The sequence below is a fragment of the Saccostrea echinata genome, unplaced genomic scaffold (assembly GCF_033153115.1).
Source record: "Saccostrea echinata isolate AGI-Se365-2 ecotype Australia unplaced genomic scaffold, CSIRO_AGI_Sech_v1 ptg000054l, whole genome shotgun sequence".
NCBI lineage: Eukaryota > Metazoa > Mollusca > Bivalvia > Ostreida > Ostreidae > Saccostrea > Saccostrea echinata.
Genome location: NW_026889803.1, coordinates 22,376,787 through 22,399,748, shown reverse-complemented (window position 1 = coordinate 22,399,748; position 22,962 = coordinate 22,376,787). Strand labels below are relative to the sequence as shown.

General features: G+C 33.6%; 1 protein-coding gene across 2 annotated transcripts in view; it reads left to right on the top strand.

The window, feature by feature from the left end:
• LOC133206083 (coiled-coil domain-containing protein 74A-like) overlaps positions 1 to 22,962 on the top strand; it is a 214,685-nt gene that overhangs the window by 55,708 nt on the left and 136,015 nt on the right. The window contains exon 4 of one of the 2 annotated variants that reach the window (XM_061342013.1): positions 16,263 to 16,328. The exons of the other annotated variant lie outside the window; for it this stretch is intronic. Coding sequence (XP_061197997.1) covers positions 16,263 to 16,328 — 66 coding nt within the window. The remainder of the gene's footprint in view (positions 1 to 16,262; positions 16,329 to 22,962) is intronic. 2 annotated transcript variants of the gene reach the window in all.

Below are 22,962 nucleotides of genomic sequence, written 5' to 3'. Positions count from 1 at the left end.
GGTTCTGGTGAAAAGGGGGGGGGGGGTGGGATGCTCTGTTGATTATATAGTGAAAATGCATTAATTCTTTGAAAATCTTCTTCTCTGGTCTTGGGTTTTAAATAAACTAACTTAGTGCATACTTATGATGAGCATGGTTGCCTCCTCCAAAATTGTGAATTTCATGGCCCCTGGGTCAGGGGTTCTTGTGTTAGGATGGGGTTTTATTGATTATATAGGGAAAATGCATGAATTCTTTCAAAATGTTCTTCTCTGCTTCTGGGTATTTTTCAAACAAAGGAAGTACATGGTTATAATAAGGAAGAATGCTTCTTCCAAAATTGTGAAATTCATGGCCCCAGGGTCAGGGGTTCTGGTGAAGGGGGGGGGGGGGGGCTCTTTTGATTATATAGTGAAAATGCATAATTTATTTCAAAATATTTTTTTCTACTACTGGTTATAAAACAAAGAAACAAGTGTATAGTTATGATGAGCAAGGGTGCTTATTCCAAAATTGTAAGCTTATGGCCAATGGGTCAGATGTTCTGGCGTAAGGATGGGGCTTTATTTATTTAATAATATAGTGATAATGCATTTCTTTGAAAATTTTCTATGCTTCTCCGCATATTCGAGGCAAACAGAGAAAATTTTTAATATGCAAGGGTATTTTTACCAGAATTTTAAACACCTGGACCATTTAATGAAGTGTTCTGGTCCTGGCCAGTGCTCTATTAACTTGTATTCTGCTGAGCGAAGTTATTCCCCTTTGCCATTCACCTTTGATAATAAATCACTGTAAATAATGTATCTGAATGCTTAATAGAATAAGAGAATTATGCAAGAATATTTATTGTATAATACAAAAAGTAGTTTCGTAATTTTATTGATCAGGTAGACTTGGAAATAATAGATGAATAAAATTGAAACAAAAATAACTCATCTTTTTTAATTGTTCTTCAAAGGCCAAGAGAGGCCAATGTGAGAAATAATAATATGGGGTTAAAAAATAGACAATTTGTTAACTGTTAAAAGTTTGCACTTGGGCCTCTTGTTTTAAAATGATAACCCATGTGGGTAGGATGGGCCCACAATGGGGGATCAAAGTTTTACATAGGAATATATAGGAAAATATCTCAACTAAATCTTCTTTTCAAGAACAGCAAAGACATGATTAGTGATTTTCATATGTAAGAATTTTCAGGTAGCCTAGATTCAAGTTTGTTCAATGATTATCCCGGGGATTGGGTGGGGCCACAATGGGGGATCAAAGTTTTACATAGGAATCTGTAGGTAAAAATCTTCAAAAATCTTCTCAAGATCAGCAAAGCCATGATTGGTCATATTTATATGGAAGCATCCTCAGGTGGTGTAGATTTAAGTTTGTTCAAATGATGACCCTTTAGGGTAGGGTGGTGCCACAATGGGGGATAAAAGTTTTACATAGAAATTTATAGGAAAAAACCTTAAAGAATCTTCTTCTCAAGAACAGCAAAGCCTATTTTAGTCATATTGATATGGAAGCATTCTCAGGCAGTGTAGATTTAATTTTTTGAAATGATAACCAGTGATTTTGATATGGAAGAGTTTCAGGTAGTGTAGTCAAGTTTGTTCAAAATGACCCTGGGGTAGGGTTAAGGCCACAATGGAGGGTCTAAGTTTTACATATGGATTATGTAGGTAAAAATCTTCAGAAATCTTCTCAAGATCAACAAAGCCATGTTTAGTCATATTGATATGGAAGCATCCTCAGGTGGTGTAGATTTAAGTTTGTTCAAATGATGACCCTTTAGGGTAGGGTGGTGCCACAATGGGGGATCAAAGTTTTACATAGAAATATATAGGAAAAAACCTTAAAGATTCTTCTCAAGAACAGCAAAGCCTTATTTAGTCATATTTTTATGGATATTTAGTCATATTGATATTCTCAGGTAGTGTAGATTCAATTTTGTTCAAATGATAACTCCTGGGGATAGGGTGGGGCCACATTGGGGGATCAAAATTTTACATAGGATATAGGAAAATATCTTAATAAGTGATTTTAATATTGAAGAACTCTCAGGTAGGGTAGATTCAAGTTTGTTCAAATGATGCAAATGATGACCCCCTTGTGTAGGATTGGACCAAAATGGGGGATCAAAGTTTTACTTAGGAATATATAAGAAAAAAATTAAAAATCTTCTCAGGAAAAGAAAAGCCATGCTTCATCATATTGATATGGAAGCATCCTCAGGTATTGTAGATTCAAGTTTCAAATCATAATCACCTAGGGGTAAAGTGGGACCCAATGGTGGATCAAAATTTTACATAAGAATATATAGGAAAAAATCTTCTCAAGAACAGAAAAGCAGTTTAGTCATATTGACATGAAAACATCCTCATGTAGTGTAGATTCAAGTTTGTTCAAATCATGACCCTGGGGATAAGGAGGGACCACAATGGGGGGATCAAATTTTTACAAAGGAATATATAGGAGAAAATCTTTTTAAAAATCTTTGAAAATCTCTAGAACAGCAAAGCCATTTGTTATGTTGATATGGAGGCATCCCCAGGTGCTATAAAATTCACCCCCCTCTTCCCATGTAAACTTTTCAATACTGAACTGATTTGAACTTTTTCCTAGCCAATGTGCTCAGTTGAGCAATGTGGCCCATGGGCCTCTTGTTTAGTATTTAGACCAGTGCTTGTTTTTCCAGTGCTAATGGTTTTAAATTAATGATCAATGTCATAGTTCCACCCTTGTCATAGACCTACCCCTGTGTAATATCCCCATCCTTGTGTCAAAATCCTACTCTTGTGTCACAGTACTACCTTTGTTTCATAGCCCTTCCCCCTACCTTTTTGTCATAACCCCTCCTTTGTGTCATATTTTTCCCTACCTACACTTCTGTCATAGACGTAACCTTGTCGTAGCCCTATCCTTGTGTCTTAGTCTCACCCCTAAATCAAAGTCCCATCACAGCTTCTCACTTGTTATGTTCCCCTAACGAAGTTTGGAGACATATTGTTTTTACTCCGTTTCTTATTATTGTCTTAACGGAAGACCTTATAGTGTTTCTACTGTTTCTAATTATTAAGGTCTACCGTCATCAGGGAAGACCTTGTCACATGTGATTCTACTGTTTCTTCTGACCTTATAGTGATTCTACTGTTTCTTATCATTAAGGTCTTCCGTTTTCACAGAAGACCTTGTAGTGATTCTACTGTTTCTTATTATTAAGGTCTTCTGTCTTCACGGAAGACCTTATAGTGATTCTAATGTTTCTTCTTATTATTATTCTAATTTTTTTTTACTTTCTAATTTTGTGCATACGATTTCTCGAAGACTATTGGATGGATTTACATCAAATTTTTAGGAATAGTGTGTCGTAAAATGAACTTGATCTATCTGAGAGAAAATTGGAAATTCACTTCTGGTGCCAAGTAACAGACCATTTTCTGATTTCAAAATGATATTTTGTCCGCAGATAATCTCAAGAACAAGAGATATCAATGTCAAACTTTCAGGGATTATAGTTCGTGATAGATACTAGTCGGGTCGCTACGTTTCATTCGCCGTCGGCTCTTCCGGTCGCTTACGGAAGTGATAAAAAAATCGTAAAATTTCAACTTTCCTTTTTTAAATTAATACTTATATCACATTATTGCATCTCTTTTGTAGTTTCGAAATATGTTGGTCCCACCGGAAACAAAAACGTCAACTGAATGACAATGGTTAATGGTTAGCATGTTGGATTTTCTTTCTGACGACCAGGTTAAATCTCCAGAGTGTCTGAATGAAATATATATGGAGATAACGAACAGTATTCAAGCACAAAAGTCCATTAAACATTACAAAATAGGAGCAGAGCAAACACAGACCTCTTAAACATCAGATGTGGGATCAGGTGCCATGGAGGAGTGAGCATCCCCTGCCGACTGGTCAAACCTGCCTTGTGCTCCTTGTCATGATCAGGAAAAAACGGAAAAATCTGTCAACAATTCAGTGTGTAAATAATGGCCTAACAATAAGTATGAAAAATGTCAGTCAGCATTTAACTCAATGATAAATTGTATTTGCTGACAAGGTCATTGTATCGACCATAGAACTTATGAAATGATGACTTTAAATGAGACTGCTGATATTCTTGTTTCATCAACTTGTTTGCCAATAATTTACCTCGTTTTAGAAATTTTACATACGTAGAGCACGCTCTTACGTATCGAATCAACTGAGAGATATAAACCCTGTATGCAGGTGATGAAGATATATTGCTGCACAAGTAAGGGAAGTTGACGATTAAAAAGTTAAAGTCATCAAGTTTATCATAAAGCTTGGTTGTTAGATTACCATTAATGTCTTTTTCAAGTAAAATATCCAAATATGAAACAGATGTGTCAGACTCTGTGGCATCTTTTATTTCAAGCTCACCGGGATATATTGTATCGACATAAGAATGGAAATAACCATTGTTAATTGACAATACCTCGTCGGTATATCTGAATGTCGAGTTGAAGGCCACAGCAAGTGTTTTCTTCTTTTCACGTACAAGATTTTGGACAAATTCTGCTTCATATGAATACAAAAAAAGGTCTGCTAATTAGGGGCGCAGTTGGTACCCATGGGAATTCCAATAGATTGTTGGAAGACCTGGTCTCCAAAAACCATGTAGATACTGTCAATCAGAAACTCAAGCATCTTTTTAATGTCAACTTCAGAGTACTTGTGTGTACAATCAGAATGTTTTTTAACAAAATAATTTTGCAAATGACCAATGAGAAGGTAAGTAAATTTACAAGTTCCATTTTTATTGAAAAAAAAAACAGCTGTTAATTATATCAAAAAGCCTGGACTTTAATTTATCATGGGGAATAGTTGTGTATAAAGTTGAAAAGTCGTAAGTTTTTAAGCTGTTGATTTTGGTAAAATCTTGTGATTTCAAATTTTCTAAAATTTCCTTGGAATTTTTAAGTATCCACATCTGATTGACACCACTTCTCAAATATATTGTTGCACAGTACTCTTGAAGTTTCTCCTTCACTACTGTTAAAATCTTAGCAGGGAGTAGAGAAAGAGGCTTGGTTGAACATTTACTTGAACCCGCTATGTATCTTTATTTGTAAGGATTTTTATGAAGTTTCGGAATCCAATATAGATATGGTAATTCAAATTCTTTTTGGTTATTTGGAATATTAAAAATATTCAAAACTGACATATGATTTTGAAGAATTTCTTCCTTAGAAGAGGAACCATGAGTATAAGTTGGATTACCACTTGTAGAATTAAATCCAAGTTCTTCTAAAATACATTTAATATAATGAGCCTTACAAACAAAGACAATGTTGTTACCTGCTTTGTCAGCAGGAACCAGTATGTACTGATCATGTAATCTATCTAATTCTTTTTTCACTTCTGGATTATTGAATACAGAAGGATATATGGTTCTCATATTGATCTGTCATAGTGGTATCCCAGCAACATCCTGCATCCAGCCTGAGATCTTTTTTATAAACTATGGCAGCATTTCATTCAGTGGTCTTCTCTATTCTTCTTCTTGTCAAGGAATATACTTTCCTGTAAGCAGGGTAAAGCTACTTTACGGATCAGGTTAAAATAATTAATTGCATGTTAATTTATGCTTATTTTTTTATATAAATCATAATTTGAAACAGTCATGTAATACTTTTCCTTAAAAGACCTAGCATGACTTATTTTAATGATTTTGTAATGGGCACAGTCAAATTTCGCATATAAATATTTATGCCTTAGTACCATCTTTTAAATTTATCAGTATTTTTCTGCAGCGTTCTCCAAAATTTATTTACAATGACATGTACCTACAAAACAGTAGCTGTCTGGGAAATAACAGTATGACAAACATCCATGGTGTGTCAATGACAGTGTCTTCAATTGATTAAATTAACCCCCCCTCCCATGTAACGCTTTCAAATTGCATTTCATTTAACGATACATGTATCATAGTACAAGTAACTTTATCAGAATTCAATTTCTTGAATTATTATCCAATATGGTAAGCTCTACTTTCAATTAAACGGTGTGATTTCCGTACCTTTGCAGAGTCGCACCTGTAGATCTTCAGCATATTGACGTCAGGACTCGAGGTTTTCATCCAGGACAGCAAAAGCAGTGTGTGTAAATAAATTTTCTAGATAATTTCATGTTTGAAACTTAAAGAAAATTTCCACGAAAGTAACAGATTTAATGAAAAAGTTAAAAGGTTTCGATATAAACAAGAAATTGAAAAATACAGGAAGTAACATTGAGGAACATTTTTGAGACGGTGCGACTAAAACTCGAATAAAAACGTTATTCCGGCATAACTCGAAACACGGCTATTGCCTTTTTGTACGTTGTCAATAGTTCCAGTCGCTACCGGAACCGAATTTAAAAAGTCGAATTTTTCAACTTTTTGTCTCTCAATATTTTTGAATGATTTTACTAGGGATAATAGAGACTCTTATAAGAAATTTTCCAACTAGCATAATGGTTAGCACACGGGCAACCTAGACTCAATCCCCAGAATGTCTGATTTTTTGTACTTTTTTTTCAGCTGAAATATAAGACTGTATCTTTGAAATGATATCTGGTATTATCTTCCATTTGAATTGCACGATTTATTATACAATTTATATTTTATAGTATTTTATGTATGAAGGAAATAAAAGGAATGCACATTACAGATAGTGTCATGAGTGAGGCACAGGCACTTGGGGTATGGGACCCCCTCTTTACATTTTTTTCTTTTTAGCTCACCTAAACTGAAAGCTCAAGTGAGCTTTTCTGATCACCCGTTGTCCGTCGTCTGTCCATCCGTTCGTCCGTCTGTCCATCCGTCTGTAAACTTTTCACATTTTCAACTTCTTCTCAAGAACCACTGGGCCAATTTTAACAAAACTTGGTACAAAAGTATCCTTTGGTGAAGGGGAGTGTAAATTATTAAAATAAAGGGCCAAGTCTCCTAACAAGGGGAGATAATCAAGAAAAGTCAAAAATAGGGTGGGGTCATTAAAAAATCTTCTTCTCAAGAACCACTGGCCAGAAAAGCTGAAACTTATGTGGAAGCATCCTGGGATAGTGTAGATTCTAAGTTGTTCAAATCATGACCCCCGGGGGTAGGGCGGGGCCACAATAGGGAATCCAAGTTTTACATTGAAATATATAAGAAAAATCTTTTAAAACCCTCTTCTCAAGAACCAGTGGGCCAGAAAAGCTGAAACTTATGTGGAAGCATCCTTGGGTAGTGTAGATTCTAAATTGTTCAAATTATGACCCCGGGGGTAGGGTGGGGCCACAATAGGGAATCCAAGTTTTACATTGAAATATATAGGAAAAATTTTAAAAAATCTTCTTCTCAAGAACCAATGGGCCAGAAAAGCTGAAACTTATATGGAAGCGTCCTTGGGTAGTGTAGATTCTAAATTGTTCAAATCATGACCCAGGGGGTAGGGCGGGGCTACAATAGGGAATCCAAGTTTTACATTGAAAAACATAAGAAAAATCTTTTAAAATCTTCTTCTCAAGAACCACTGGGCCAGAAAAGCTGAAACTCATATGGAAGCATCCTGGGGTAGTGTAGATTCTAAATTGTTCAAAGCATGACCCCTGGGGGTAGGGCGGGGCCACAATAGGGAATCAAAGTTTTACATTGAAATATATAAGAATAATCTTTAAAATTCTTCTCAAGAACCACTGGGCCAGAAAAGCTGAAACTTATAAGGAAGCATCCAGGGGTAGTGTTGATTTTAAATTGTTCAAATCATGACCCCCGGGGGTAGGGCGGAGCCACAATAGGGAATCCAAATTTTACAGTGAAATATATAGGAAAAATCTTTTAAAATCTTCTTCTCAAGAACCACTGGGCCAGAAAAGCTGAAACTTAGGTGGAAGCATCCATTGTTCAAATCATGACCCCTGGGGGTAGGGCAGGACACAATAGGGAATCCAAGTTTTGCATTGAAATATATAAGAAAAATCTTTAAAAATCTTCTTTTCAAGAACCATAGGGCGGGGCCATACCACCATAAAAGGTACATTTAAAGGGGGGAAATCTGGTAAAGAACAGCATCAAAGTTACTCAGGTGAGCAGAGCAGTGTGGCCCATGGGCCTCTTGTTAAATCTGGGATCAAGACACTTTTTTCCTTTTTTGTATTTTATATGCACTATATGTTATCGATAATGTAACTCTTTTGTCTCTATAAGCTGTTTTTAAATATATCGTTTTCGACTGCTACACAAAAAGAGAGAAGGCTTGCAATTCTTTTCGTCGTCTGCCTCACCTCGCTTAAATGTCGCATGATTATTTATCTAAAGCATAAGAAAACATGGAACATGCATACATCAATAAATTTGTTATACATTCTTCTTCCTTTTCATATTTCCATTTAATTTTGATGTGCCCCCAATTTGTAAATATTTCGATTAAATCATTGGCATCTAGGGTAAATTTTGTTGGTGTGCACCAGTTTGGACGGAAGTGCAATAACAGTAACTCCGACTTTACAAATGTTCTGCATTAAAAAAAATTCCAGGCCTTATTATAAAAATTTTGTGAAATTTGGTTGTTTAATTTAGGTCGTATGTAAATGTTAATCTTCATTCATCAGAATCTGCTAGTTACAGTTATCTCGTTATATACACAGAACTTACCGTTAATATGAAAAGAAAATTCAGGATTGTTCCCTCTCGCATTTAATGTTCCGAATGACATTACACATAATGATGTCGCCCGAAAATACCGGGCACTTCCATCCCAGCTGGTGCACATATTTTTCATAGTACGGGCCATATCTCAGCTGTTCTTGGTTCAATTTGAAAGATTTTCTCAGTGAAGATGCATCATGAGAATATCTCCAGGGGTGTCCCTCACTTTTGAGTAATTCACTTCCATTCACAATTTATGGGAAATTTGTATTTTTTAAATGGAATTTTGTCGCCTAATTTTCTCGAGAACGGCTAAAGATACAAAAGTGAAACTCACATACATGATAGAGGATCACATGTAGATGTGTTGGTCAACCTTCATTTTTCGTTGTTCATACTTCAGGTCGCAAACGGAAGTGAATTCAAAAAGTCCAATTTTTCAACTTTTTTGTTTAGGATTTACAGGGTTTATAGAGTGTCTTCCAAGAATTCTAAATATGTTTTCAATATGTTGATGCGTGCATTTATTGCAAAAATATGACTGATCAAAACTTTGTCCCATTGTCGGGGGTTCGAATCCCACTGGGGGTGCTGAATTTTTTTTTCTTTGTTTCTCTCTTTTTTTAAGTGCAAATGACTTTACTGTCTTTTAAGACATGTAAGGAAGTTTTTATTCTGTGATCTATTTAATGGCATGATGTTGGATATCATAGCATCACATGTAGATATGCTGATTGACCTTTATTTTTCGTCGTTTGTACTTCCGGTCGCAATCTGAAGTGAATTAAAAAATCCAATTTTTCAACTTTTTTGTTTTTCAATATTTTTCTATTAAATTTATACGGTTAAGAAAGAGTCTCATAAGAAGATTAAATATATAATTTGTTTTAAAATTGATCAACTCATACTCTAGATATTTGTCATTTTTCACTTCGAAACCGTAGTCCTAGCTAGCACAATGATTAGCGTTTGGATTTTCACGTGGGCGATCCCTGTATAATCCCCAGAAATGTCCGTTATTTTTTTATTTACTTTTTTCAGCTTAGATATAACATTTTATCTTCAAAATGATGTCTGGTATTTATTCTGTTCGAATTTTGCCCGGGAATACATGAAGTAAAACTGTTACCTTATCAGTAAGGAATTAACTTCTCTGATGACATTATATGGCCAATTCAAATTGGAGGCTATATTTTTTCTCATTTCCTCTCCCTTTTATCAACTGAAAATGACATTTCTGTTTCGTACTTTTCACCAATGTTTTAAAAGTTTGTTTCTATGGATTATATTAAAAAAAACTTGTAATAATTATGGTCTATTTTTGAAAATGTGTAGCACTTGAATACATAAGAAAAGTGACATTTAGGTATGTCTCTAATGAAGTTTTGCAACATATTTTTTCAGCAAAAAGTCGGTCGGAAGACAACTTGTTGCCCTAGCAACAAGCATGCATTTACTTCGTTTGGGCAACATATTGTTTTTACTTTCTTTTTTTAAAATTTCTCCTCCGGTTCTTTTTTGTCAGCGAGTGTTCTCGGAAACTAGTCATCCAATTGAGATAAAACCTTTTTAGGGTTAACTGGCTTGTTGTGAAGATATTCGGAACGAATGTCATTTTGCTCACACATGCATGCACATGAGTGCACGTGCAATGACTGATATACTTAATATGGCCATAACTTTTCTATCTTTTGATGAAATGCTTCAAAACTCAAAACGTAACAATATATTAGTTTTGTAGACAAGATGAGCTCATGCACATGTGCTTCGCTGTGATTGGCTGAAACAAAAATCTCAATATCTTCCTTGTTTTTTGACAAAATCCTTTGAAATTTAAGATAAAGGTATATATTATAAGGTTCTACAATATGTTTTATACAGAAATTCTTGAAAACACGAGCATGCATGTGTTCTGCAATTTGATTGGCTGAAACTTTAAATGGCTATAACTTTTTTAGTTTTAAACAAAACAAAATGAAATTTAGAATATAAATAGGTATAAGGGGTTCCTACATTACACTACTATCAAAATTGATTAATTGGTTTTTTTCGAAATCATGTGCTTGCATTTGTACTTAAATCTGATTTGCTTATGCTCACTGTGCTATATTTGCATTGTTATTTTTTCAAAATACTTTTGGAAATAAGTTGTGAAAGACATACAAAAGTTTGTTTAATCTTTTGAAGCATATAGGGAATGGGGCCCCAAAATGATTAGGAAAAGCATTTGGGGAACATCTGTAATGGTCCTCATTACAATTAGAACTAGTTATTATTAAGGTCTTCTGTCTTCACGGAGGACCTTATAGTGATTCTACTGTTTCTTATTATTAAGGTCTTCCGTCTTCAGCGGAAAACCTTCTTGTTATTCTTAGGTTTCTTTTCCACTATTTTTAAGGTCTTCCGTCTTCAGAGGTTTCTTTTCCACAGTTTTTATTATTCTTTTTCTTACCGATTTTGTGCACGCGAGTTCTCAGAAACGGCTTGCTTGATTTTCATGAAACTCTCAGGTCTGATAGAACATCAAAAAATCTAGACATATATTTTTTTGTTTTGATGACTTCACTTCCAGTTCCGAGATTTCTGCATTTTTATGAATTTTAGAGGGTTAGTTTGTCCGCGAGTTTTCTCAAAAAAGGCTTAAGAGAGAAACTTGAGATTTTCAACAATGATAGGACAATATATGTAGATGTGACAAACGTATTTCATTCTTACCAGAATTGCTGCACGCCGACGCTCGCTATTGCCCGAAAAAAGGCATATCGAGAATTTCAAATTTCTAACACTTTTTCTACAATATCTTTTTACCTGTAAATATTTTGTTAGAACATATAGAACAAAAGTTGTGTAGAATGTCACAATCTTTCAAAGGATATCAACAATAAGGGGCTGGCCCCTAAAATTAGGGAGCTAGAGGGGCCAAAAGTGTTCTCCTGATATCTCAAAAAGTATTGAGAATTTGTATAGCATCATAGAAGCAAAGTTGTTCAAAATGACAAGTAGCAGCTAAGGAGATCATTAAAAGTAGTCAAAATGACGTCACTTCCGGTCAAACCGGAAGTAATGGTAGATGGCTCATTCTTGCTCCTATGACCATGGATGTCTCTCGATCTCATCTCCTTGAAATTTAGACGGTAGACTTATTTGTTGCTTTGCAACAAGCTCGTCTAGTTAAGGTCTTCCGACTTCAGCGGAAGACCTTACTGTTATTCTTAGGTTTCTTTTCCACTATTTTTATTATTTTTTTTTTTTCCTACCGATTTTGTGCACGCGATTTCTTGGAAACAGCTCGCCCGATTTTCATGAAACTTTCAGGTCTGGTAGAGAATTAAAAAATCTAGATAATTATGTATTTTTTATTTTGATGACGTCACTTCCGGTCCGGAGATTTTCGAGATTTGGTGATTTTCAAGGGTTAGTTTGTCCGGGCATTTTCAAGAAAAGCACTTAACACAGGAACGTGAGATTTTCAGTGATGATAGAGCAACATATGTAGATTTGTACTTGGAAGTTCATTTTTACCCGAAATGCCGAACATCAACGTCCGCTACAGCCCAAATTTTTATCTCCTTTTCCTACTTGTTAACTTTGATACCTCACATCTTGCTTATTTCTCAACGGATTTTAATCAAAATTTCAGAGTTTATTGACATTACAAACCTCTATCAGAATTATATAATATTTTTCCAAAATCCACTTCCGCTTTCGAGTTATTTCCCTTTAAGTGAAAATTTAGGGTCTTTAATTTCCAGACAAATATTTCGAGACTACAAAAGTTGGAACATAAATACTACTGAATATAAGAAACAGAAGCAATGAAGTTGTGAACATTGGTTTTTGTTTTTTGATTTCTGCGTTCAAACTGCCGCTAGATAGGGGTCAAAAATTAAGACGCATGAAAGAGTATAAATTGACACATGTTTTCCTTTGTATCTTTTTAATAAGAAATATTTTCTTAAGACATGTAGAATAAAAGTTGAGTGCAATTTAATTACCTTTTATTTGACACCACTAAAAAGGAGCTGGCCCCTTAAATTAGGGATCTAGGGCCCTTGAAAGTTTTTGCTTTATAACTCAAAAACGAGAAAATATTTCGATATGGCTGTCGATAAAAAGTTGTTCCTTTATACCTTCTTTGTCTCATGAAAATATTATTTTGTTTAAGTCTTGTGTATGGTAGGGAAAAAAAGCGAGACCCGTAAACAAGGACCCGTTTTCATTTGGCTAGTGAAGAAGAACTCTTTATGTGTATAACTGAAATAAACTTGCCATAAATAATATATCTTTCAATGCTGTATCCTAATTTTTTTAAATTAGGTTTTAAATGTGCTCTTTGGTTTCTATTCAGATTATTCGGTGACAACTTTCTCTTTTTATTGTGTTTTAATATAAGGAACCTTCCAAGAGAGAAAGAAAGAGAAAACAGAAAAAAGTACAAGTATCTTTTCTTTGTTTAATTATGAAAGCAAACAGTATAAACGCAAAAAAACTTTTAAGAGTAAAATAATTCACAATCATTAACTGCGTGATTCTTACATTCACCTGAACCCCAGATTCTGTTCTGTTTACCGTTACGTAACCCATCCCTCGGTCATGCGTGGCTGAGAAGATCTAAAGCGATCTACCGCGTGTGAACCATTGACCCACAGTTGTAAACAAAATAAAAATCGGCGTATTAAGTCTATTTTGTAAACACGACAATTAATGGACAATTATTAATATCGAATATCGTTTATCTTTGCTTTAAATTTGATCATGATACATGTAGCCTTAATCCAATACGTCTTGCCAGATTTTGTGTTTGTTTACAATTACGCAACCATTAACCATTCCTTCGATCGCTTGTGGTCAAAGCAATCCATCGTGTGCATGTAAACCAGTGCGCAGTCATCAAACATTTTTGTTCTAAATCTGATTTACAAACACAACGACTTACGGGAAAATATTATTTTCTTTAAGTAAATCGAATCTTTCAAATAAATTAACTTAATATTTTAGATTTGATTTAAGTACAAAATGCTAAGCATTTAATCAGTCTTAAATTTTAAATGTTCGTTATCTCCATATTTCAATTGTTTTAACGTTACCAACAATTTATTTCCCAACCGTGTGTAATTTTACTTTTAATTTGGTGATTCATTGCGTATGGACTAGCGATCTGTGGTTACTTTAATTTAACCATTAAACGCACAAGCTTTGCACTTTCTTTACGTTTTGAAACAGTAAATTAATCCGTTTTCAACACAAATATTTCCAGTCATATTTTTTTCATCACAGGTTTTTATCATGATTATACGAACTTTAAACTTTTAAAGAGAATCTTCCGAATCAATTAAGGGTGACCAGTCTTACTTACATTATTGATTAATAAATATAAACATCAGGAAAAAAAATACATGTAGAGGTACAAGTTCAAACAAGTTTTGTTAAAAATAAAGGTTTTATAATTCACCACTTTTTCAACAGCCCCGATAGTTCAGTGGTTAAAGCGTTCGCCCTCCAATCTAATGGTCGTGGGATCAAATCCTGTTGGGAATGTTTTTTTTTTTCATTTATTTTTTTTTAACTTCCTTTCTTTTACATTATTTCTGCGAAATTAACAAATATATAAACTCGACATTTATAATTTTTGTGAAGAAATCATTATAAAAATATTTAACTCATAAAAGCAGTTTTATCGACTGCGTAATGGTGACGTAATGGTGGCTTTAAGGTGGTTTAATGGTAGCTTAATGGAATTTGGACATTAAGCACCTATAAGTCTGGCTTAATGGTGACTTAAAGATTGTCTAGAAGCTACCATTAAGCACCTATAAGCCACCTTTAAGCACCAATTAAGGACTTCGAGATGGCTTAATGGTAAATTAATGGTGGTGTATTTATTACTTAATGGTAGCCTAAAGGTGCTTAATGGTGAGTTAAAGAAAACCATTAAGCCATCATTAAGGACCTATAAGCCACCATTAAGCCAAACTTGAAGGAAGTGTTTCATCTTGTGCAAGGGGAGATAATTAAGACGAGGCCAAGGGGCCACATCGCTCACCTGAGCACTCTGGCTACAAAAAAGCAGAAATCAGGTCAGTCTTGAAAAGTTTTGATATAAAAGTGGTTCGAGGGGTGGGGGTTTTTGATTTAAACTAACTTGAATCTATACTTTATAGGGATGCTTTTGAATTAATATGACAAATAATGGCTTTGCTGTTCTTAAGAAGACAATTTTTTATTGATTTATCATTTGTATTCCTTTGTATAACTATGATCCCCTGTTATGGCCCCTCTATTGTCCTGGGGGGTCATGATTTGAACAAAAATTTGAATCTACATTACCCAAGGATACAAAGTTTTTTTTTTCTATGTATTCCTATGTAAAACTTGTATAGCCCATTGTGGCCCCACCCCACCCCAGGGGGTCATGATTTGAACAAACTTGAATCTACACTACCTGAGAATGCATCCATATAACTATGACCAATCGTATATTGCTGTTCTCAAGAACCACTGGACCAGAAAAGATAAAACTTATGTGAAAGCAGTATAGATTCAGTTTTATTCAAATCATGACCCCTTGGGGCAGGATGGGACAACAATAGGTGATGAAAGTTTTACATATTAAAACATAGGAAAAATCTTTAAATATCTTCTTCTCAAGAACAGTTTAACCATGATTAGAAATATTTATATGGAAGCATTCTTAGGTAGTGTAGATTCAAGTTTGTTCAAATCCTGATCACCAGGGCTAGGGTGGGGTCACAATGAGTGAACACAGGAAAAATCATTAAAATCTTCTTCTCCAGAACAGCAAAGCCATGATTGGTCATATTTGTATGGAAGCATCCTCAGGTTGGGGAGGGGGGATTTGTGATCACTTACATATTTAAGCTTTTCAATGCGAAACTGATTTCTGCTTTTTCCTAGCAATGTGCTCAGGTGAACGATATGGCCCATGGGCCTCTTGTTTGAAGCTCTTGTTTGAGTCTATAAGTTTAAACTCTAAGGTAGGTTTTTGTTTTCAGTCTTTTATACACTATGTGCCTTTACTTAAAAAAAAAAAATTGAAAAAAAAATTTAAAATCACAGGAAGTGACAGATGCAAAAATCAAAGGCATTAAACAAAAGCGTATGAAATCTTCTATAATCCCTTAACTAATATATATGTTAATTTCTTGAGCCATTTTGGAGAAAACACATGGACAAAATGACAATGGGTAAAATGCAACCAAAAGTTATTTTTTTTTTAAATGAAAAATAAATTTTTGAAATAGTTAATGATGCATCCTCTCTGAAAAAAAAAAACCAACTTTGAAATCATTCAACTTGATTCTGTGACATATGGTGAACTATGAAGAAGTGAATAATATTTGTAATAGATCTAATAATGATTGGGGTTTATCAAGGAAAAATAAGGTCTGATATCAATGAAGACAAAAGATAGTTGGAAAATGACCTATGAATAACAAGAATTAAGGTTTTCTGCTATGGTGGAAGACCTTTATAAGAAACCTAGTAAAAACAATTTCATTTAAACATGAAAATTGAAAAGCCAATCATTCTTTGTATTTGTTATGATGCTTACTGCCTCCAATTCATGAGTAGAAACTTTCATCAACTAATAAAACTAAAAAAGACTAAACATTTATGTTTCAGAATATTCTTCCACTTCTTTGTTTTCTCAAACCCTTGAATACACTAGCTCAGCAGGTCGATCAAGGGGTAAGGCAATCTTGTAGAAATATATACCTTCTGCCATTGTAGTTTCTTTCCCTTTCATGGCATTGTAGTCCTAGAAAATAGCTTCACATTATGTATATATGGATTGGACAGTGTATAATATAGAGCTATGCTCGAAACTTATAGTGTGCTTTATAGAGAATATGGTATTGTATGTTTTTGAAATTCAAACCAAGGCTTAAATCTATTTTTGTATTTTAGTTTACTTCACTTCATTAAAAAGGAATAGTAATTGTTTGCACGTAATCTTACTACTGTAGACCAGGGACATAAATAACAGATATTTGCCAGGGACATAAATAACAGATATTTGCAGCTGTTGGAAATCTTGCTTTTTATACCACCCAAAGGGGGGGGGGTATACTGTTTTACCCTTGTGTGTCTGTGTATCTGTCTGTCTGTAACAAATTTCTTCACAGTTTTCTCAGCAACTACTCATCGCAGATGCTTGAAATTTTAGCACACTGTTTGTTTAGGCATGCCATATGGTGGGATTCATTTTTGAATGAATCAGATATCAACTTCCTGTTTTTAACCTGTGCATCTGTTTGCTCCAAATTTCCGTCGCAGTTTTCTCAGTTTCTACTCATTGCAGATGCTTGAAATTTTAGATTACTCTTTATTTTGGCATGCCGTATGGTGGGATTTATTTTTGTCCAAATCTGGTGTCAACTTCCTGTGTATCCATGAATCTGTCCGGAGCTGTTTGTCAGTAACAAATTTTGTCACAGTTTTCTAAAGAAATATTCTTCGCAGATGCTTGAAAGGATGTTTCCACTAAAACTGATTGCCGTGGCCCCTTCTCCCGACCCCTCTAATATCATCTAATTAATTCAAAGCTGAATTATTTTACAAATATATATTTCTTTGTTGTCTGTGTGGTACAATACTTGCGGAAATTTACATTAAAAACGGTGCTATAGTTTTATTAAAGGTATTTAAAAATGCCTGCTTGTGGGTGTTAAGTCCAGAATGTTGCACTTGTATGAGTTGGGTTTTAGTTCTGACTCATTGATATATGGAGTAGGCAGGGCATTTCATCAATCGATCGAAGACTTGTATTTCAGGGCTGTAAAGAGAGGTGCGGGGAAGGATCTTGGAGAGGTACATGTACTCCCTCCACTAAGTCCAGATTTTTATTTAAAATGAAACCATTTTGATAGGTTCTGGTAGACCCTTGAAGTCATTTAGTATATAAAAAAGAAGAAACAGATGAATAACCAGTTTATTTTGTTTCAAAAATAGGATTTTCAATTTTTTTTTAAATAGGGATGCAATGGCTAGGAAAGCATGGCATCTATATGTGGAAATTCAGAACTAAATAAATAACTTGCTAATGTAAACATACAATTATTATTTTAATGAAAAAAAAAAAGAACAAAGAAAAAATAACTGTTTTCAATGAGATTTGGGAAATATGGAATTTATATAATATGAAACTCTCTCTCTATTTCCGTATTTAAGTAAATACTGGTGTACGGAATAACAAAATAAAACATTTTTTTTTTTGCAATGCTGTTACAGTAATGACATTTAAACGCTAAGACAGTTTTCATAATTGTGTGTGTGCTTGTTGGTTTGTTTGTTTAACTTTTTTATTTGGAAGAAGGCCACTGCCCAAGTAAGCTTCCTAGTGTTTCACCATCTAGGTACTTCTACCCTCATGATGTACTGATAGTTTTACAGTTAAGAATATTTTGAGGAATGATGCTTTTGCTAAGATGTGGACATGTCTTTGAAACTCTTTGAGCGAGACCTAAAGCCATGATCTAAAACTAAATTATCATTACATTTTGCCCAATTTAAAATTCCATTACTTTTGTTTGTCAAATATTGTTAAGAATGGCTGCATCATTATTTTATCCGTCTGCCAAATATAGACCTAGTATCTGAACAATATATACATCCATCACATGCCACTATCATCATTGGTTTTACCAAGTACACACGCCATTTTCACAGTATTTGTGCTAATTGTGTTGCACTTGGACCAAAAAATAAAAAGTCAAACAGCACATTATTGACATGTTTTCTAGAAAGTACAATACCTATGCAAATGAGTCCCAAATTTTTTTTATATAAGGATTCTTACGAAAAAAGTTATGCGAAGTCAGATTTTGGGCGAGACCTTGTGTTGCGGACACTACATTACACTTGTTATGTCTAAAATAAAATATTAAAGATATTTATTTATTCCAAACTTCTTGCAGGTTTCGATTATGTACCTAATTGCAGTGAAATAAAAGAAAAATCTTATGGTTCTCTTTGAAAACAAAAATTTTATTCACATTAATGACTTTCTAATTTTTTTGCCTGATTTATCTCCCTTCCTTAAGTTTATCTACCTTTACAATCACACATAAGACCTATATAATTATCATGTGAAAATTAATTTGAATGATTCTAAATTTCAAATACATTTGTCATAACATCCTGGATATCTTTGTTTGTATCTTGTCTAGCTTTGAAAATGCATAGCATTTTTGTTGCGGACACTACAAGTAACCATAAGAATAATCTTTTGTCATTTTTATAAAAATAATTGTTGATAAATGTTCATTTCTAGGCTGAATTACATACCACAGGATCAACTCTTGAAAATGTATCATATAAAAAGATGCAGAATGTGGCTTATTGAGATGAAAATAACCACATAACAAGGACCATTAATTATTTCTTGATGTATAATTGTTTTGTAGTTTTAAAATAATGTCTATGATTTTACTTATTTTAATACAATTAAAGAAGTTATAACAAATAGTTTTATAGATAAATTCAATGAATTAAAGAATTTACTGAGGCATCCATAATTTTTTTTTCAGTATTGGAATTGTTGCAGACACTACAATATTATACAATTATGGACTCTTTCGGTGGTGAATATGGTTTGTTATTCACCAGAAAAATATCAATATTGACCTCGGCGAAGCCGAGGTCAATATTGATATTTTTCTGGTGAATAACAAACCATATTCACCACCGAAAGAGTCCATAATTGTTTTATTATATAGTTCGGATTTGAATAAATAAGACGTTGAAGGCTGCATGATGATACCACTTTCATTTACGAACTTCTGTCGTGGAAAAATTTTTTAAAAAATGTCCAAATTACAAGTTATAGCTTCCGTGTTTTCCTTTTGCTGTTTGTAAGACATCGAAATGTTTAAAAAAATAATCCTGCGATAGGCTTGGCTAATGTTTTTCTTGCTCAGGTACACAGCTGGCTCCGGCCGTTGCAACCATTGTTTACAACATTGTTTGAGGTGTTGATTGTGACGTCACAATGCCGCTGCACGCACACCGGTGAATATGGCTTCAAAACCAGTGAATATGTAGTGTTATGAACTGTTTGCGTTTGTATAGATTATATATGGACTATAAATAGACTATATAATAAATTGAAATATTGCTATATGACACCATATTTGGTTTTAATGGAGTAAATTGAAAATCTTAATCTCTAACTAGTTCTGTATGTACAGTTAATGGTGTTATATTATAGGGAAATAAAAAAGGCTAGTCAAAAATGGCTTTCCGGCCTGGAAAATAAAACCCATATATATACCAGTAAGTTTGAAGTGTTATCTTGTACAAAAATCACCATTTGTTATCTTAATCCAGTTAACTAATTGTATTATCAAAGGAGCAAAATATCAGAGAAATGTTTTACATTTCAAAAATATTTAATGAAATAAAAAAGTGAAAATAATAAATGAATGTGGTATATAGTTATTACTGTAGTGTCCGCAACACAACTGTATTAATTAGAACTACACTTATTAATTAACAATTAACATCTTGATATATTCTTTAGTTTCCACTTATTCAGTTTTAAATACCACATGAAAATTAACTTTCAATATATAACATAAGACTGACAATTGAAAGATTTTGAATATTATGTATAAACAAGTCGTTATGGGTGTTATTCAAAGTATGAAGTTATAGTTCCACTAAGTTTTGTAACTTTACATATTTGTATTGACTATTTGCACAATTATAGTGATGATCAATTGAAATCATGTTACATTTCTTTGAAGAAACTGTGAATTTAAAAAGCTGTTGCGGACTCTACAAAACACAATATATTTGCCAGAATTCCAAGCAACACTGAGCTAAAAGTCTGATATTTTTTGGTAGATAGATTAGTAGCTGTACTGGCCTCTTACATGTAAAATAAAAGAAATATAATTCATAATGCATTCCAGAATAAGCACATGTTGCGGACACTACAGAATTTTGGGACATTTTTATGCCAGTAAGAAGAAAATGTGTCATTTTCTAAAGTTACGAAGAATCCACTCAAACTTTTCTTTATTGTTTCATTTATCAGTTAACTCTAATTTTAAAATGAACCTAAAGTAAGAGTAATGCATTAACATATATTTTTTTAAACTGCAAGTTCAAACAGTAGAATTATATTAAATTTCATAACGTATCTGCATTTTCACATATTTAAACATTATTTCGCTAATATTTTGTTGATTTACATACAGTAAATTGCAGATAAAAGAGGGATAATTTCACAATGGTTTGACTTCTATAACTAAGAGTTTCTATTGTAAATCTTCTGAAACAAAAACTGGAAAACAAAGCCATTTTTCAGCTGCAACAGCATAACGCATAATATACCCCATATTTTAGGTAGTAAATCTTTAATATTTTTATTGTCTAGAACATGGGAGTGTTATATATCATTTAACTTGTTAGGGGTACCATTTTGTCATAATTTGGTCATAATTGTTAAGGGTTTAATCATATATTTTGATGCAGAGTGCATTATAACATAAGTGAGTATGAAAAAACACAAATACTGTGAAAATGGTGACAGTGAAAGAACTCCTGTGAGTATTACAAAGAAAAATAAGGAAAATTACAGAGAAGTACTGGTTTAGAAATATTTCTTTAAAAATTCAAAATTAAATGAATATTTTAGCAGTATCTAACAGAAGTAATAATACTTGGCAGAAACAAATAATTCGATGTTGATCAATTGAAATGTTACTGACTGAGTTGGTCGCTTTTGACGAAATTCTTATTGGAGCTAAAGGAACATGATTTATTGATTTTTTGTATTCACGCATTTACCTGAGTCTAAAAATCATGTGATAAAAGTGAATATTAAACAGGTCACAATGAGGTCAATGACATATAAATACCCATGTATAGTGAAGGAAACTGTAGGTGTTTTATACCTTTTTCCAAAAAGTTTTCCCTGAGTGCAGGCTTGCCCAAAATTCTCCCTTAAATATGTTGAATTTCCTGTAGTTATTCACCTTCTGTCCTTTCGAGAAATTTAGGCAACAATGTGCTCACCATGTATTACGGCTTTAAAAATCGGAATAACTTTGAAAATCAATGGAGATTCATGAATTTCAGTAACCCCTCTTACAAAACACAGCTTCGTTCTTTATTTTTACTGATATTTTAATTCCTGTAATTTCGCAAAGTTGCGATTTAGACATAGAAGAATCGCATTATTAATTTCATTGGGCTAATTTCAATACTTTATTTTTGTGCAATTTACTGGGGACCATCTGTTTTGTACACTAAGTGTAATCATTCTTTTAGCAAACTCTTTATTTTGGCATGCCATCTGGGATACGATGGGATTCATTTTTGTCAAATCTGGTGTCAACTTCCTGTTTCTCCGTGCATCTGTCCGGAGCTGTTTGTCTGTAACAAATTTTCGTCACAGTTTTCTAAACAAATATTTTTCGCAGATGCTTGAAATTTTAGCACACTCTTTATTTTGGCATGCCATATGGTGGGATTCATTTTTATACAAATCTGATGTCACCTTCCTGTTTATTCATGCATCTGTCCATACAAATTTTCTGTCCCAGTTTTCTCGGCAACTAATCTTCACAGATGCTTGAAATTTTGACACACTCTTTGTTTATGCATGCCATGCAGTGGGTTTTATTTTTGTAATACTGATGTCAACTTCCTGTTTATCCATGCATCTGTGTGTACCAAATCTTTGTCAAAGTTTTCCCAGCAACTACTCGTTGAAGATGCTTGAAATGTTAGCACATGTACACAGGAAGAAACAAGACATTTCAGTTAAAACTAAAAGGCAGCTTTCAGTGACTTTTCAGTGGTTATTCAGTCACTGAATGTCAGGTACATTTCAGTGATCTTTCAGTTACCTTTCAGCCACAATTCAGGTACCCTTCAGTCACATTTCAGCAGACACATTTCAGTTATCTTTTAGTGACCTTTTCGTCGCCTTTCAGTCACCTTTCAGTGACCTTTCAGTCATAATTCAACGACTTTTTTATCAGCTTTTCATTAATTTATCAGTAATTATTCCTTAACAATTTAATGAAATTATTACGGTCATACTAAAATACGCCTGCCGACGCCTGCCAGGGGAAAATATTAGTAGTATTACCCAATTATTAACATCTTTGATGAATGTGTTTCTGTTATTCTTAGGCCATTCAAGTTTTTTCTATGTTTAGCATTCGCTTGCACCTTGTTTTTTGACACCCCTGATCAGAAAAAACAAACAAAATCAGAGTTTTGAAATTGATTCATGTGGTCAAAATCTTTGAATTCTATCAATTTCTTTCTACATTTGTCTGAAATCTGTCATATTAGGTATATATCA